Raw genomic sequence first — 17,200 nt, 5'->3', positions numbered from 1 at the left:
CTTTGACGGGGAGGGTTTACGCAATCACTTACGCACAGGTTGCACTGACCACACCGAGGTGAGTGGGTTCTCGCAGACACGGTGCTTGACCTGAGCAGGCGCCTCTTTATCCCAGAGTTGACCCTGCAGTCAGTGGCCACTGCGTCTGTCCATTGACTGACGACTTCTAAGCTGCGTGAGGCGGCGCCACAAAGGAGTTCCACCGCTTCAAACAAGCCTTGACGGTGACGGCGAATCCACTAGCAATACATGGTCCACCGACTACGTGGGGACATGTCGGCGTCGTTCGGTTGGGGACGCGGCGCATTGCGGTCCTTACAAAGCGAGTCGTCGCAGCAGATATGGTGGCGCCTTTCCGTCGGTCGCTTCCCCGAAGATCGCCAGCCCCCGCCGGTCGAACATAACAGTATATGCGATATCTCGTGGATGACATGCTGCATGAGCGGTTATGGAACGATGTATTCACTTCGCTCCATTAGGGCACCGGCACAATTACATTGGGGATGCAAATAGGAAGCGATCGCGGAAGAGCCGGCAGCTCGGTGCTGGTCCCTGGCTGCTTCTGTAGAATCCGTGGAGGACCGGGCCACATGGCGGATCACGGGGAATTTCGAGGTGCCTCAGCTGATGAGGCGTCCCGGACAGCTGCAAGCTCCGCCATGGGAGACAGAAACGGGTCCTGCGTAATGCGAGGAAAGTGTGGCTATAATCAGGGTCGGTTGGACACAGAGCTTCTGTACGCCATGCTCGGCCATCTATATACACTGTACCTGCGCCTGCCCATGCTTCTAGCACAGGCTTAGCGGCGGAAGTATAAACGCGCTTTGTCTTTATAAACGAGAACCCTATGACGTCACTAGCACTCAGGCCCGCCGGCAGCAACAAAACGAAACAAAAGCACATTTTGCGTTTTTCTAGTGAGGCACTTCAATTTGTTGCCACATTTATCTTCTGCTTAGGCAGTTTCCCAAAACCGCTAGATCTAAAAAACCTACGCTCGATTTCACTCACCTCATGACTAGGTAAGCTCTTCGAACATGTCATACTAGAAAGACTCCAGCATATGCTAAACGCATAATCTCCTCCCTCGCACAATGAGTGGCTTCCGCGGGCATCTATCCACGCAAGACGTTTTGCTACCACTCTCTGAAGAAGTCCTGCACCCCGGCATGCCAAACGCACAAGAGCCATACTAGCCCTCGACATCACCAAGGCCTTTGACAATGTGGAACATACCGCAGTGCTGAATGCCTTATCCGATCTACACGTAGGCGGGGGAACTCACGCCTACCTCACAGCTTTCCTACAGTCCAGGACTGCGGTCCTTCCTGTGGGAGAACTGACAACAGACAAGCTCCAACTGGGTAGCAGAGGCACACCGCAAGGATCAGTGCTCTCGCCACTCCTCTTCAACCTTACTCCCATTCCCATGACCAGAGACCTGGCAAATATTCCCAACCTCTCGCACTCCCTCTATGCAGACGATATTACCTTGTCGACCACTACAGGCAGCATAAGCGACATGGAGTCGACCTTACAAGCAGGGGCCGACGTGGGGGTGGAGTGGCCTGCGGCAATAGGCCTCGCGTGTCCCCCAACCAAGTCGGAACTTCTTGTTCTCCACCTCCCCCCCCCCCTCCCCAAGGGTCGCACAGACCGAACTCCACCTCCCAGCATCCGTATCCACATGACGACGTACTCCATTCCAGAGGTCACATAGCTACGAGTGCTTGACATGGTCATGCAGAACAAGGGCAAACACACGGCGACCATCAACAGACTTACCACCACAGTACATCACACTATGCGCCTGATTAAGCGGATAGCCAATAGACACAATGAGATGAGAGAGCATGCCTTGAGAAAGTTAGTGCAGGCCTTTGTCATAAACAGAGTAGAATACTCGCTCCTATACATACATCTCAACCGGGCGGAAATGGAAAAAAAAGTGGATGCCCTTATACGCCAAGCGTATAAGACGGCACTTAACCTCCCCAGGCACACGCCAAATGAGCGCCTCCTTCGCATGAGGGTACATAACACATTTGATGAGCTCCCGGAAGTCCATCGCACAGCTCAAATTGAGAGGCTGTCCTCTACCACCCCAGGTCAGAACATCCTAGACAAACTAGGACTACTGCCGACTTCCAAGGCCAATCTGACATGTACCTTACCATCGGACTTACAAAACTGCATCACTATTCTCCCCCTGCCTAAAACCATGCACCCCGTGCATAAGGAGGGGCACAGGCAGACCAGGGCAAAAGCCCTCTACAAACAACACCAGCACGACCACCTCACTGTGTGTGTCGGCGTCGCTAGCTACCCACAGAAACCGGTCCATGCCGTCAGTGTAGTGTCACATCAACTTGGTTACACTTCAGCTGCCACAATACAGGCGCGCACGTCCACAGAGACGGAGTAGGCTGCCATAGCCCCGGCCATCTCAACCACCGCTGCCCAGGTTATCCTTAGCGACTCCAAAACTGCAATCCGCAACTATTCCAAAGACCGAGTTCATGAACCGGCACGGAAAATTCTCAATCAGACCCCCCTGAGACCAATTATGCTCACCTGGGTACCCGCGCACGCAGGCCATCCAGGCAGTGAGATGGCCCATTCTGTCGCTCGAGTAATCGTCGACCGAGCCACGCCGTCCGATGACCTGGATAACGCTAGAGACCAATTGATAGAATACCATGAGATCACCCTCCACTACCGCGAAATGCGGTTGAGATATCCTCCCTCACACAAATCCTTAACCAAATTACAGCAAACTACCTGGCGCCAGCTTATGGCACAAACCTTCCGCTCTCCAGCTTTTCTCGCCCTGGTTCGTCCAGGCCAATATCGACAGGAATGTACGCTCTGCAGCGCCCCTAGAGCCAACTTCCACCACATAATGTTCTTATGCCCTGAGCTCCACCCACCGTCTGAGTGGGAACTCACCGACGTCGAGGGATGGGACACCGCGGTGTCTAGCTCCAACCCAGCCGACCAAACAAAGCTGGTGGACTGGGCTCTGAAGGTCACCGAAGGCCACAAACTCCCAGACACCCTGCGCGCTCCTGAGCCCCCTCACAAGTAATGTTGTAAGAAAGGCTCAAGTAATAAATGTTTACCGCCGCCACTCTAATTACTAAGTCTATATTTACTGCAATGCATATGCCCTATATAGCTACGAACTTTCGCCAGATTGTCGAATGCTTTGCTACAGCTATCACCGTCAAGGGGAGTGCGGTAGCGCGATTAAAAGACGGGACAAAAGAAGACACATAGGGACACACACAGCTCTAACTTAAGCGCTAACTGAAGTTAGCGCTGTGTGTACTCCCCTTGAAGATGCATTACCAACAAGCCCACATTGCAACCCTCGTGAGCTATCACCGGCCTCGTTCTTTGGGCGAAACTGCGACTCCCCCCCCCTCCTCCATATATTATATCACTGTGAACGTGATGTCACAGTGACGTCAACGTCATCGGCTCAATGCATGAGGCGCAAATACGTGTTTGAAGGGTGGCTCAGACCACTTTCTCGCTTGCTGATTCGCCAGGTTATCTTTCCCGAAAGAAAAACGCAAAGTGCAGTTCTGAAAACAGGACTCCCATACGTGTCTCGACTGACGTACTTTCTCTATTTGTTGTCACTCTAAATCCCCCACTTGCGCACTGTACCGTACCACTGTACTGTACTGTACTGTACTGTACTGTACTGTACTGTACTGTACTGTACTGTACTGTACTGTACCGCATTGTACCGTACTGTACCACTGTACCGACGTATGCATAGCATCCCTTGACCTGCGCCTTTTCTCTCGACATGCAGCACTTCGAAGCTGACAAAGGAGGCAAAATAAATACGGGGGAAGGTGAATGGCAAGAAGGCGATTCCGAACCAGTTGACTTTGTGGGAGAGTTCACACCGGAGATGCGGAGGCTGCAGCGGCAAGTTCTGAGGAGACACAACCGCTACAGGCGCCGGCACGGAGTTCACGCTCTGAAACGAGATCCTAAGGTAAGAGGGTAGGGGGGAGACACGGCATATCTATCACTTTCGGCATAGACCTTCAGAAGAAGTTACTAACGTTACCTCACATTTGCTAAAGCGAGAAACTTGAAGTGATCCAAATAAGTGCTGTTCGATTATTTATGCTAAGTTGAGGTTACTGATTGACCGATTAAGTTTATGAAGTGCTTACAACAACGAAAAACTCGAACTACGAGGAAGAGTAACTGTCTAAGCTTTCGTTATGTACTTCTTCGCCGTAAGTTAACCCTTATCCGCAGAACGTGGTAACGGCCTTTTGTGTATATGACCTTGTGTATACGGCCTATTGGTTATTGGCTCGACTATTGGTACGACCGAGAAATTCAAATTGGATTAGGGCTAGATCGCGTTTAAAAGTGCGACGTGTGACAGCCGTATTGAATTTCGCTGTTTCTTCCAGTTTTCATGTATCTGCCTCATAAAATCTTGCTGCAACAAAATGTTGTCTGCTATTTTCGTGTTCTTGACTGTGCAGCAAGTTGATTTATTGTTAAGGAACGTGGCCCATTTATTTACGACACACTTTTGACGTGAGTTACTAGACCTACAATATCACCAACGATAAAGTTCTACTTCCTCAACAGTCGGCATGATTGTTGCGCTTGGTTACAGCTTGAAACATCAAATATGAATTTAAATGAAACTAACAGGAAGTGAAACACCCTTCCGCGCTCGTCGTCACGTCGTCACAACATACAAACAGCGGCACAAGCGCCTGTATGAATTCACTCGATTTAAGCAACCGTTGTGGGTCACGCACTAAAAAATAAAAGAAACAAAACTGAAATTAGGCCCTCCGAGATTCGGCGGCGTGCGCGACCATCTTGGAGGCTGATGCGTTTCACCGATTCCGCTAGGTGCGCTGAGGGCCAAAGCCGGCCGCAGGCGCCTGTGGGAGTGTCCGCTCTTTACGCTTACTATGTTACTCTATGGGAATAGCGCTACTTGAATCGGTCGTTGTTCTCTCTGCATGGTCGCGAGCTGCGTGTGCACTCTCGGTTAGATGTAGCGAATACTAAACCTTATTCGCACCACATAGTTGCCAACCGGCTATATAAACTCGCCTAGATATAGCGAATATTGAACGCGACATGTATAGATTTTTTTTTAAATCATATAGATATCGGGTAGATACGGCTGGCCTTGGTCATGTGCTTAGGCACACCTTTCACGCGACATTGCACCTTGGCTTGCGTTAGGTCAAGGATTCTAGATGCTGGCGTTTCCTATCTAATCCATACTGCCACCTTTCGGTCTCTTAGCATTAACCTTGTCATTTTCCGTTCTGTCATACGGTGTTAGACATGGAGTTTCCTACAAAAATTACTAGAGGGAACTCTGGCGCTGCAGTCGTTGTCCTACCATTGGAATGATGGGTAATACAAGGATTTGTCTCATCTTCGTGCTTGTGGATTCAGACGTTCTTGTGGCTTTATATATTACGCAACATAAGTCTTATTGTCGTATATTTCAGCGCAATCTATATTCTTCGAAGTGCAGAAGACGCCGGGAACGCGTAAAATTGCTATTAATTGCAACGATTGAGCTTGTCCAGGTGGCCAAATCGAAACGCGCCGAGCGTCTCAAGGCACTGGCATGCCCGCGATAAATTCATAAGGGCGTTTCATTCACTTGTCGATACATGCGTCCGTGCCTTAATGGTTTGAATATCAGGCTTCTGTGCTAGAGTCCCTGTGTTCGAATCGTACTGTCGGGCAATTTTAATGATGTTAATTTAATTATTTATTACGCAATACACTGTCGAAAATGACGCGTTTACAAAGTCACAAAGCCGTTTGAAGCCAAAAGCACGAAGTTTAGGCAAATCCATGTACTTCCCATCATTCCCATGCTGGGACAACCGCTCCCATTGCAGCTCCCGTAGACACTAGCGCTAGAGTTCCCTCTAGTAATTTTTGTAGCAAACTCTATGGTGTTAGACTATAAATGTCCTTCCAGGTTTGGTAGTATTTAGGACTACTTAGTGCAATCAATTCGAGTTGCTTGCGATCCTGAAAATGTACCACTCCGTTCGTTTCGTTGCAAAAGGGCGTCCAATAATCGATGCCCTTTGTAAGCGATAAGCTCTTCCGCATTGCGACTAATAATTTATTTCGCCTCTGATGAATGACACACTGCTTGTGATCGACGTCTTGCCGCAGTTGGATCGCTACGCTCAAGCGTGGGCCCTGGTGATGGCGAAGAGGGACCGCATGCAGCACAGGTCCAATTCGTTGTACGGAGAGAACCTCTACTATTGGTCGAGCACCGACTTGGAGTCACCCATCACGGGTAACGCACGCTGGTTCAAGTCAGCATCAAATCAGAATACGCGAGTTTCACCTCACAAAGCACAGCACGGATTCTGAGGAACGCCTTTTACAGTTGGGTGGCTGGAGATCGTCTTCGACCACCCGTGACTCTGCATTTAAATTTAGTTACACAAGCGTTCTAGCGTTTCGGTATACCATCGGAACTCGGCCGGCGTGGCCGGCAATCGAACCCTAAACCTCGTGGCTATAGCAGTACAACGCCGCACGTCTCACTTGCGCGATATCGCAGTTCACTTCAAATATCAACTGAAGCGAGCATCACTTGCTGGTAAATGAGATGTACGTGCATACTTTAAGCGGAAACGGACGCTGCTGCTCTGGCGGATAGCCAATAATAGCCTAACTTCACCAGCAACCACCGCCTTTGTTGTACCAAAGTATACGCTACGTCAACCCGACAAGGTCCGTTCGAGCGAGCGCGTCGGGTCGAAAACCGGTAGGATCGAGCAAGCGTAGAGGCGAGTTCTGTCAATCTGGGTGCAAGGGCTTGGTTGACGTCGCTGAGTCAACGGAAAACAAAGCGAACAGACCTCGGTAGAGGCACTGCATTCGTGGATAGACGCTTCCGCATAGCGATATCGCACCACGGTTACTGTCGTGCAGCATGTGGACTTATATTCATATAAGATGCTGATTGACTTTTTTAATTAATCACTTTAGTGCGCGTGTTATAACTTCGAAATTGAAACCAAGGAGTAGTGAAGTGACGTATGCTTAGCAGGAATCCGCGACTGGCGCCACTTTCTCGAGATGTGCGACCTTAATATGTGCTGCGGAAATGCATTGACGTTCCAATTAACAGTTTCTCGCTAGCGATCTTAACTGGAACGATCTGGAACGGCGATGCATGCTTTTTAGCAGATTTGGGAATTAATATCTCTAAACTGGCGCTAGTCTTAGTTTATGACAAAAGGCCGTGGGCCGACCTTTGTCATAAATTGCTTTATAACGCCTTTATTACGAAACACTTGGGGCCAAAAAACTTTCTTCTCTACCCAGGTCACTTCACTGTAAAGGTCACGCACCCCGTACCACTCGCCTTAGAGCAGTCCAAATACGTTCAACAACATTCTTTTCATTTAAGTGACCTTAAGAGATACACTGTGAATTCAGTTGCTAATGGTCGCTAATGTCGCTAATCGGAGCAGAGTCTGTTCGCGACGAGGGCTGATAGTTTCGTGTGCGTTGTGTTCTTGCCTCAGATGGCAGAGATGTCAGAGATGTCAGAGATGTGAAATGTCAGAACTTCGCCTTGCCGGCGAAGCTCTGACCGTTTTTTTTTTTTTTTTTTGCGGCACCATAAGGTTGTAGAGCCCTTCCGGCCCGTATACCACATCGCTCTGGCAACTATTTGGTGAGGACTCATTTCCGCGGCATTGCCGTTCCACGCCGCCGCAATTTTCGACCAGCCGCTGCAAGCTAAGCAAGGCGAAAGCGCACCAATCACAGGCGCGGGAAAGACTCTGTCACCAGTTTACCAACTTTCATGGCGCTCGGCCCCGAAAAGCGCTCTCCATTTCTTTGCGTTCCTCGCCTATTGTCAGCTCATTAGATAAGCATAACCTGTAAAGATAGGCAATGCTATTCGCTTTGAAAGCGAACAAAGGTGACGTCCCATAAGCGAGAAGAACCTTTGAATGGGCTTTCAAACAACGCTGGTGTCCACCGCCCGAGGCTTGCTTCGGTGGTTAAGTAAGTTTGACGTCAGGTGAATGGAATAAAATCAAAATGGAATAGTTTTACGTCACACGGGCCCGGACACCTTGAAGTGCCGTGCTGTTTCCCGCCGTGCAAGTGTATTTCGGAGCATCACTTTAGTTCGAATAATCCAGTCTAAAAAATACCCACTGCTGTGGAAATCCCAAGAAATTTCGAATATAGCAGTAACTCAGATAAAGCGATTACTGTGTTTACTAAGGTTGTTTTACTGTGTTTCGACGAATCACTGCTTCTGTATTGTTACCTTTATGCATAAAAAAGTGTTTTATAGAAAAGTTATAAACGAGCGTGGCGGACGTGGCGCTTTTTGCGGAGGAGTTGGTAAGTGATCTAGGCTGACATACTTTGCCATGAATAACGTGAAATCCCGAAACTAATTTTAGAAAAGTTCATTAACGTTTTATTGGAACCTCGGGAGCAGTTATATATGCGTCAAATTAGGAGGCAGCCACCATTCAGTGCACCTCTACTTTTTTTAATGCGAGAGTTAAACGGAAAGCCTTCGCCCCTATTTTTTTTAGCCAAACTGCGGCTATAAATGCGAAGCCAGCATATCCATTCCCAGCGGTGGACCTTTCTCGGATCGGCCCGGCCTTATCTGCCGGCAGCTCCACGGCACGGCGCTGCTGCCAGTTGTTGGAGATGGCGGTTGTGCTTGACACGTCTACGGCGTACGAGCAACGAAGTGTGATTCGTTTTCTATGGAGCAAGGCACGAACGCGCATCGAAATCCACAGGAAAATGCAGCCAACGTATAGGGAAAGGTGTCTCGCTTTGAGAAGTGTCAGGTGTTGGTGTTGTGAGTGCGCAAAAGGCCGTGAAGACACGCATGACAATGAACGTTCGAGAGGCCGCGTGCGTCGCTGATTAGCCACAGCGGTACCTCAAATTTAGCGCTGCGATGGGACAAATGTCTGAATCAGTATGGGGACTACGAGCAAAAATAGTGTAAGGTACGTAGACTGGCACGCATATTTGTTATTACCTGTATCTCCGTTATTTTGGGTAATAAAACATAGGAGCAAATACTTTCTTATTTGCACTTGTATATAATATCGCATCTAATTCGACTTATTCATAATCAATTTTCAACTCTAAGTATCCTGTTCAACTTGCAACGTTCCTCTCTCGGCCTGTGCGCATACTGTTCGATTTTTTTTCTAGCCCTCCGCGGTAACCTAGTGTCTATGGCCCGGCGCTGCTGGTCGATCTCGAAGTCACAAGTTGAATCACGGCCACGAAGGCCACGTTTCGATTGGGGGGGGGGATGAAATTCAAAGTAGCCTCGTGTACATTAGGGAACCGCAACGTCGAAATAATCCAAAGTCCCTCTTCCCCATCTCCGGTGTCACGTGCCCCACAAACCAGGTCGTGGATTTGGCACGTATAAAATCGTACGAGCTTCATCGTCTCGATGCTTCCTCGCAGGGAGCCAAGCCGTGAAATCGTGGTACGACGGGATCAAGCTCTACGACTTCGACAACCCCGCGTTCAAGCAGGAAGCGAGTAGCTTCACGCAGCTGGTGTGGAAGGACACTCGACGCCTGGGCACGGGCATCGCCCGCGGCCCGAATGGCACCGTGTACATCGCTTCCTACTACGATCCGCAGGGAAACGTCCTCGACCAGTACCGCGACCAAGTTCCTCGGCCAGTATCTGGCAGAGGCGGAAGCAGCAGGAGCGGCCACGAGAAACGACGTCGCCGCATCGATGCGGAAGACGAGGACGACTAGAACTGGCGCGGCGCCACTGTGTCCGCGAGTGACACGAGGTGGCGCTGCTGTTCGGCGCCTTTGGCGCCACCTTACAGATTTTTATACATGAACGCACCAGCGACAACCTCATTCGCTGTGCGAAGATGTGAGAATAGTAATAAAGCCGGGTGTTTGTGCCATACATTCTTTTTATCTCGGTATTGCGTCCCATGTAAGTGTGTATGTGTGTGCATTAGCGTGTGCGTGCCTGTTTGCAAGTACGAATCGAGCGGAATCGCATAATGAAGCAATTAACAATAGGAACTAACAGACAATGATACCAGAGAAACTACAGGAAAAGCTAAATGGTTGTTTAATACAGCTGAAGAAATAATTTTTAAAAATGTCGCAGTATCACCCGAAAGGCGAAGCACCGATAGCGATGGCAAAGTATGGCGCAACTACGTGAATGAAGATTCGTAGCTTTATCTGTCGTAATAAGCTGCACTAAACGTTCGCTTGTGAATTAAACTAGCGAGCGTGTTTACACGCACGCACAGCAAACATGAACAGATCTCGCTCGATGACCGCGAGCACTCGTTGTCACGACGGTGGCGCGATCAAGAGCGCCGGTAGCGTGTAGCAAATGCTTCGTGCTACCTCTCGCTTCAACACATCTGCAAAACTTGCGATTACGCAAGCTCCAACACTAGGCGCTAGAGAAGACAGCGTACAACAACCCGCCAGCCATCACGCCCGGTAACAGCTCGGAAGTATTTCCATATATACCGCGCTTAAAGCACATCGCAAATAGGCCCTATCGGGCTTCTTCTCGCACTCCGACAGGTCGTGGTCGCAAACGCCAGCACGATGACTCGACATTTTGTTCGGAGCTGAAAACAGCACATGTACACACATAGGGCCCGGTCGCTGCCCTTTTCAGGTTGTTGGTGATCTCGTGCGTGTAAGGCACAACCTGGGGGTCTTCGTCTCTTCCTTTGGGTAAAAGGAGGCTTACGTACTCCCTCAACCTTTGGAACTCTGAAGCGAGGGCTCTGAAGCACTGAATAATGCTGCGTGTAAACAAGGAATCCTGGCTCATCCCAGCCGCAAGATCTGCAGGTGAAAACTAGCTTACCCCAGTGTGCTCGCATGACTTGAGTCATGTATTGTGAAGTGCGGCATGATGAAAACATCACACCATGCAGTCAATCTATTCTTTCTTTTTTACTTTTTCTTTGAAACGCAGCAAGCCTTATTAAATACGGTGCAATGACTGAGAAACGCTATTTTCGCGTTTCCACGTCTTTAGGTAGATGTGCCTCTTACTCCCGCCACTTCCCAACCGAATTCACCGCAGCCCAAGGGCAAAAATGTGAATAAAGACGTGTAAACAACAACAACCGACCAAACGCTCCCTCTTATAACGACGACTTCTTAGCCGACGTTCCTTGCGTTTTCATTTGAGTGCGTTTCTCGCCAAGTAGATGAAACCATGTTCGTCGAATCGGCTTATATATAATATGCAGCCATCCCTATATAGACATGGGGGTGACTGGCTCTGTCTCTGGGGATTTGCGCAATAAGACAGCCAAATGCACCTGAATACAATCACTGGAAGAAAAGGTATCCGTTTTCAAACCCGTAATTCTTTTTCGCATTTGGGGCTATCGAACGATTCGGTTCATCTGCTTCTGCGCTAACAAGACTTCAATGCGGAGGCACTGCTGGTGCCACGGTACACGCACGGACAAGATGGGTCGCACAATATTTATTAGGTCGTTATTGCTGCAAAAAGAAACCATCAACATCACGACATGTTTCTAGATTTGATAGCGTCAATTACATGTCCCGACACCGCTTGCAGTCGCAGCACATCAGTAACACCGTAAGCGGTTGACGACAACCTTTTCTTTGACGGCGGATACTGTGAACAGGCACTCTGCTGTACTCACCACGTTTTGCAGGGCAGTTACAGTGCAGGATCCATGACTGTTACGCAGAACCCTGGCCAGTAGTGGCTCCCTGGGACCCGAGTCCGATTGACGGCAACCGATTGACCCGAGTTCTGCATCCAGACAACCATGTGATGTCGTCGGCAAAGAACCGCGAGGCATCCTGCTATCAAAGGCGGCCTTAACACCATTCAGCGCTTTCAACGAGCCTTGACCCTGCTTTCCAACCTACTGGCTTGGAGTGACCCTCTGTTGGCTTGGAGTTGGAAAGGCTGTTGTGATTCGAAGCAAACTGAGAGACAGTCCCGTTGAACGTCAAGATTTCTCTCGACGGCAAACTATAGACAACAGCAATTGTAACCTCCTGTAAGAAAATGTTCTGCTCGGACGCCCAAAGTCAATTGGTCAACGCAAGAATGACAGAAAGCTGAGCTAGTTGGTACGATTCATTATGCAAAAAAGAAGTGAGGCGTGAAGACAGGACACAAGAGTAGAGAAGTGGACAACACGAACGCCGTCCTGTCTGCACGCCTCACTTCTTTTTTGCATAATGGTCAGCGCAAAAGGGTGTCCTCGGTAACCGGAAAGACCTTAGAGGTTATTCGAGAACCACTGTTTCAGCACTTGGTTGTGCGTTAGATGCAATGCTGACAGTCCTTGCAACAGCTAATCGTCAAGGTGCATTACGAGGACCGCCAGGACTGCGTAAAAAGCGCAGACAGCTAGTGCTAATACATCCCAAGCAGCCTCTAAGGTCGTTGCTGATACTGCGAACGACTGTGCCTCCTGCAGCAGCGCATTCTCCCACGATACATTATTATCGCCGTTGCCGCGCGTCTGTCTTTCAGAGCACCATCAGGAAAAAAAGAACTCTTGCCGTTTCTACACGAGAGGTGTCCCAGCTTTCCTACAAGTGATGGGTGGCTGTCAAAGGAAAGAAGGAAAAAAGTTGCATTAGAAAACGCCATAACAGATGCGTAAGCAAGAACTGCTCAAGTTCAAATTGTCCGTTCTCTTAAGGCTTAAATCCTGCAGACATTGTTCGTCGATGCAAGCGGCCATCTCCAAGGTTGTTTCGATTACCAAGAGAGCCGTCTGCGTAGGCTCATTGTCTTTCGACATCCTCGCCGCAGGTTCTGTTATACTGCGTTACTACTGCTGCTGCACCTCTCGTCCGTCTTTCACAGTGCGGTTGAGTAAAATCTTGACGTTCCGTACAGCATACGTGCGCACTTTTGTTTCGTTGACGCATGCCCGTTCGAAGAAAAAAGAAAAAAATCTTAGCCTGAGAATCGGATCAAAGCAGATGCGCGAGCAGGAGGAAAACACGGAGGCTCAGGTTTGCGTAACTATCGCCTTAGGGTGAGTAGGCGACCGCATAGGACCTCTGGTAGGCTTCTTAAGGTAGCAACCTTTCCCTCGACGTTGAGAGCACATCTCTTCCCAACCAAGCGACAGAGTTGTTGCAAAAAAGACAAAGCAATATCCTTCCTCCTTGAAAATAATGTCCCAGCTACTTCCTCAAGAAAGTACAAAAGACTTATCATCGATCCGCAGGAAAGAAAAAAAAACGTGCAAGGAGACTGATTCTCACCGCGTCTGCGATGACGTGTCCAGGACCTAACGCCGGCACACCTTGGGTGCACTCCCGGTCACACAGACCATGGCTGGGTGAACTGCGTCTCTGCCGGTCCCCGTTCTCAGAAGCGGCGTTTCCAGTTCGTGGGCCTACGTTGACCTCGCGCGCGGCCTGTAACGGCGGCCATCGCCAGCGTGATGGACCGCGCACCGTACATGTCCTCCTTATTCGATGGCCACGTCAGAACAACGATGTCTCGTCGGGAGACGCCCACTCCATGAGAGCCCGAAGCTCTCGTGGCCTGCAGGACCTCGGATAAAGTTGATTTCCTTCCTTCCTTCCTTCCTTCCTTCCTTCCTTCCTTCCTTCCTTCCTTCCTTCCTTCGTCGGGTAGTCCAGCCGAGCACGAGCCACGAGCCTCGCCGATCACGCGATTTGTTTGTCTCTTTCTTTCTTCTTAGTTTATCTTCAAGAAGAAGCCCGCGTGCGTTCAATGCTTTTCGCTGTGCTATTTCCGATGGCCATTTTATGGCAGGTTTATGAAGAAACAGGCATCCTTAACAAGTACTAGGTATTGCACTGAGTAATCACACGGTGTTACTATAACCTCATCCTGGTCCGGGACATGAATCTGGGACTACCGCCTTTCCGGGGCAGCCGCTCTACCATCTGATCCAACCACGTGGCCAGCAGATGGCAGGACGAAGTCGAATTCGCCAAGAACTCTAAGCAAAGACAAGAGTTTGACCCAATAGTGCTGCGGAAAACCGCAAGGTGGAGGCCTCGGTGTTGTTTCTTTTTCCAACTTGTCCGTTTCCACAGAACTATTACGCCATATGTCGAACTTATTTGTGCGTCTGCGTGCCCATGCAGGTGGTCGCGCAGGTGTCCTTCGGCTTGCGCGCATGTTTACGTAAGCTCGCCACAAATGCGTCATCGATGCGCCCGTGGCGTAAGATTGATGGCCTCCTTCGTCGAGTGCACTGTCCTTGAAGAACAGCGATTCGGATAGACAGGCGATGGATTTGAACAAAGAAACTTCGACACTAGTCATATTATTTTTTTTTTCATTAGGCATTCTGCACTTTGCTTTGCCGCTTTATAATGAATACTCGGAATGTCGTCTCACGTCTTCCAAGAACAAGTTCTGCTACAGACAGACAGACAGACAGACAGACAGACAGACAGACAGACAGACAGAGAGACAGACAGACAGACAGACAGACAGACAGACAGACAGATAGATAGATAGATAGATAGATAGATAGATAGATAGATAGATAGATAGATAGATGGATAGATAGATAGATAGATAGATAGATAGATAGATAGATAGATAGATAGATAGATAGATAGATGGATGGATGGATGGATGGATGGATGGATGGATGGATGGATAGATAGATAGATAGATAGATAGATAGATAGATAGATAGATAGATAGATAGATAGATAGATAGATAGATAGATAGATAGATAGATAGATAGATAGATAGATAGATAGATAGATAGATAGATAGATAGATAGATAGATAGATAGATAGATAGATAGATAGATAGATGGGGTGAGCTGCCCTAGACTGGCTGCTCGGCCTCGCTGCTTTCCTCGAAAAGCCGCCATTGCGGAATCCCACAATATAGCGGGATTCGAGCTCAGTGTGCACCGTCAGACCATATGGACCCAGAACAGCGTCATTGCAAACCGGTCGCTCACCAGCGTTTGCCTACATATTGGAAAGAAGGCAGCGGCCGTCATTGTGTTAGGCGCTGCTGGCCAACAGCATGTATTTCAGCGTCGCCAGACGCCGGCCTGTGCTAGCAGACAGGGACGCGTTTTCCCGGTCGACAGGGTACGCGAAGCGCTTCATTCAAGCATAAGCAGCTCACATGCACATATTATAACAGCGTGCTCGCGCGCGCGCACCCGCGTGCGCTTGTGCGTGTGCGTGTGTGTGTGTGCAGAAAGGCTTCTTAGGTTAAAGCCATACCCAGGCACTACCACCAGCTACGCCACACCTATAGTTCTATATACCGCAGGCAAGGGGTAGTACAAAGCCTGCTCCGACCTCTCGCGTAGACCACCTGGGGGCCTACACAGAGATCTCGCTTCAATTGCCGTGCTTGGACTGCACGTATCGGTGCCCCTAAATCCACGTTACAACAACTGCCCCTGTATTTATTCTCCCTGTATTGCCCCTGTATTATATGTCAATGTCTATTTATTCCGTATGCTCGGAAATATGCCAGCTGACTGAGAGATTCGCTGCCTGGGCAACCGCTCCGAGCAGCAACAGAAGAGCAGTGCATAGAAAACAGCCACAATAGCTCTCGCCAAGGACGGGCGTGGATCGCATCGAACGCACCTAGCTCGCGAACAACGCTTCTCATATAGCCGCAGAGGTCGGCTTTCTTTTTTCGCTTAACGTCCGCGCCATATTGCGTCGCTTCATTGTCTTCGGCCGTCCAACTGCATTTTTCTCGCTCCTTCAATTATTGTTGCAGTGTTGTCTTTCAGCGAGCCTTCGATAGAAATGTTGACCGTTCTGCCGGAGCTGTTCCCAGCTGTTTGTTTGGATGATGGATGCTGTTCGAAATGAAGCGTGGCATGTAAATAGGCCAGAGCGGAGCACAAGCGAAAACAAAAAAAATATACAGCTTAGATGCTCCGGACTCTTCCCCGATTAGCGAGGCTTAATATTTGCACCGGTTGGTCATCGAATCGAGTCAATCCGGCGGACCGTGGTCAAGGTTGGGCCGAAACCCCGCTGTATCGGCGAAGATACAGACTCGAACATGAAGCTGCCAGCCGTCCTTGTGATAGTGTTCTTCAGCGCCTCCGTTCCTGTGCTGGGTTTCATAATGAAGACAATAAAGGTAAGCCTCGAAATGCCGTCACAACCTCACATGTCGTAAGTGTTTGACCCTTCAGTGGCGGCACATGTAAATACCCTTAAAAAAAGAAGCGTTTAATTTTTTTTATCTAAATGTGCAAAGCACATTGTGAATAAGTACGATCACAAACAGAAAAGAAAAATATTTCGAGAAATCTTTAACGCCAGTAGTGGGAAAGAACTAGGCAGAAAACTGTCGTTTGAAGTTTGCACGGGCAACTCTCGTCATACGCGAACCGTGGGCGTGCATTTCATTTGCTTTACATCAAGTGTGCGACACCAGTGCAGCCACAGAGCTTCCAGATGTGTCTCTCCTCTGCATGTGCTTTCAAAATAAAGCCAGTCACGCTCCAAACCGATTCCGTCTCGTCCTGTGTTCCTGCTATGAAGTAAAAAATGACATTTGTTGCTTGCCATTCAGTGTTTCGCGAAGGCACTTCGCCAAGAACTTCGTACTCAATGCGGAGACAATTTGTTTTTCTCAGAGAAAAAAAATGTATGCGGGTATGTATGCCCGTAGGCGCAACACTCGTCGATGAAGAGTTAAATGACTGACATGTTACTGGACATTGAATGTATAAATCGCGACACCCCATGTGGCGACTTGAAAAGTTGTTTCGTTACAATGGAAGGTCTCGAGAAGATGGAAGCTTGGTACGATTAAGAGCGGTCAAACACGGAAGGTCATTGGAGGCAACGTTTAGACAAACGAATCACCGTTGTTTACAATAAGAGCACGTACAAACACAAAGCAATCAAAAGGCACAAGGGCACTTCGAACATATTCGTATCGACAAACCAATCCTTTTCTTCTGGTCATATTACTGATTGAGAAGCTATTAGTCCATTATGATACAATTTTCGGCTTTCTAGGTGGAGTCAGTAGGTTATCAAGGTAAACGTTAGAATTATTAGGAGCCTTGAAGACAGAAGACTACCAGAATGTTGTATCCATAGCACTTATGTGGTTTCAGATGGCAT

The 17,200-nt window shown here is 48.9% G+C and overlaps 2 protein-coding genes across 2 annotated transcripts in view; one reads left to right on the top strand and one right to left on the bottom strand.

Annotated features, from left to right (window-relative positions):
- Positions 1-14,561, bottom strand: part of LOC142589859 (uncharacterized) — a 93,498-nt gene extending 78,937 nt beyond the window's left edge. Inside the window, exons 1-2 of the mRNA XM_075701499.1 lie at positions 13,344-14,561; positions 11,750-11,862 (exon numbers count right to left, since the gene is read on the bottom strand). The gene's annotated coding sequence lies outside the window, so the exon portion shown is untranslated. The remainder of the gene's footprint in view (positions 1-11,749; positions 11,863-13,343) is intronic.
- Positions 1-17,200, top strand: part of LOC142591329 (uncharacterized) — a 44,006-nt gene that overhangs the window by 2,853 nt on the left and 23,953 nt on the right. Inside the window, exons 2-5 of the mRNA XM_075703655.1 lie at positions 3,827-4,015; positions 6,211-6,340; positions 9,529-9,830; positions 16,014-16,202. Coding sequence (XP_075559770.1) covers positions 3,827-4,015; positions 6,211-6,340; positions 9,529-9,830; positions 16,014-16,202 — 810 coding nt within the window. The remainder of the gene's footprint in view (positions 1-3,826; positions 4,016-6,210; positions 6,341-9,528; positions 9,831-16,013; positions 16,203-17,200) is intronic.

This window comes from Dermacentor variabilis, chromosome 8, assembly GCF_050947875.1.
Source record: "Dermacentor variabilis isolate Ectoservices chromosome 8, ASM5094787v1, whole genome shotgun sequence".
NCBI classification, from domain to species: domain Eukaryota; kingdom Metazoa; phylum Arthropoda; class Arachnida; order Ixodida; family Ixodidae; genus Dermacentor; species Dermacentor variabilis.
Note: the sequence above shows the minus strand (reverse complement) of the source record. Positions and strands in the feature narration are given on the sequence as shown.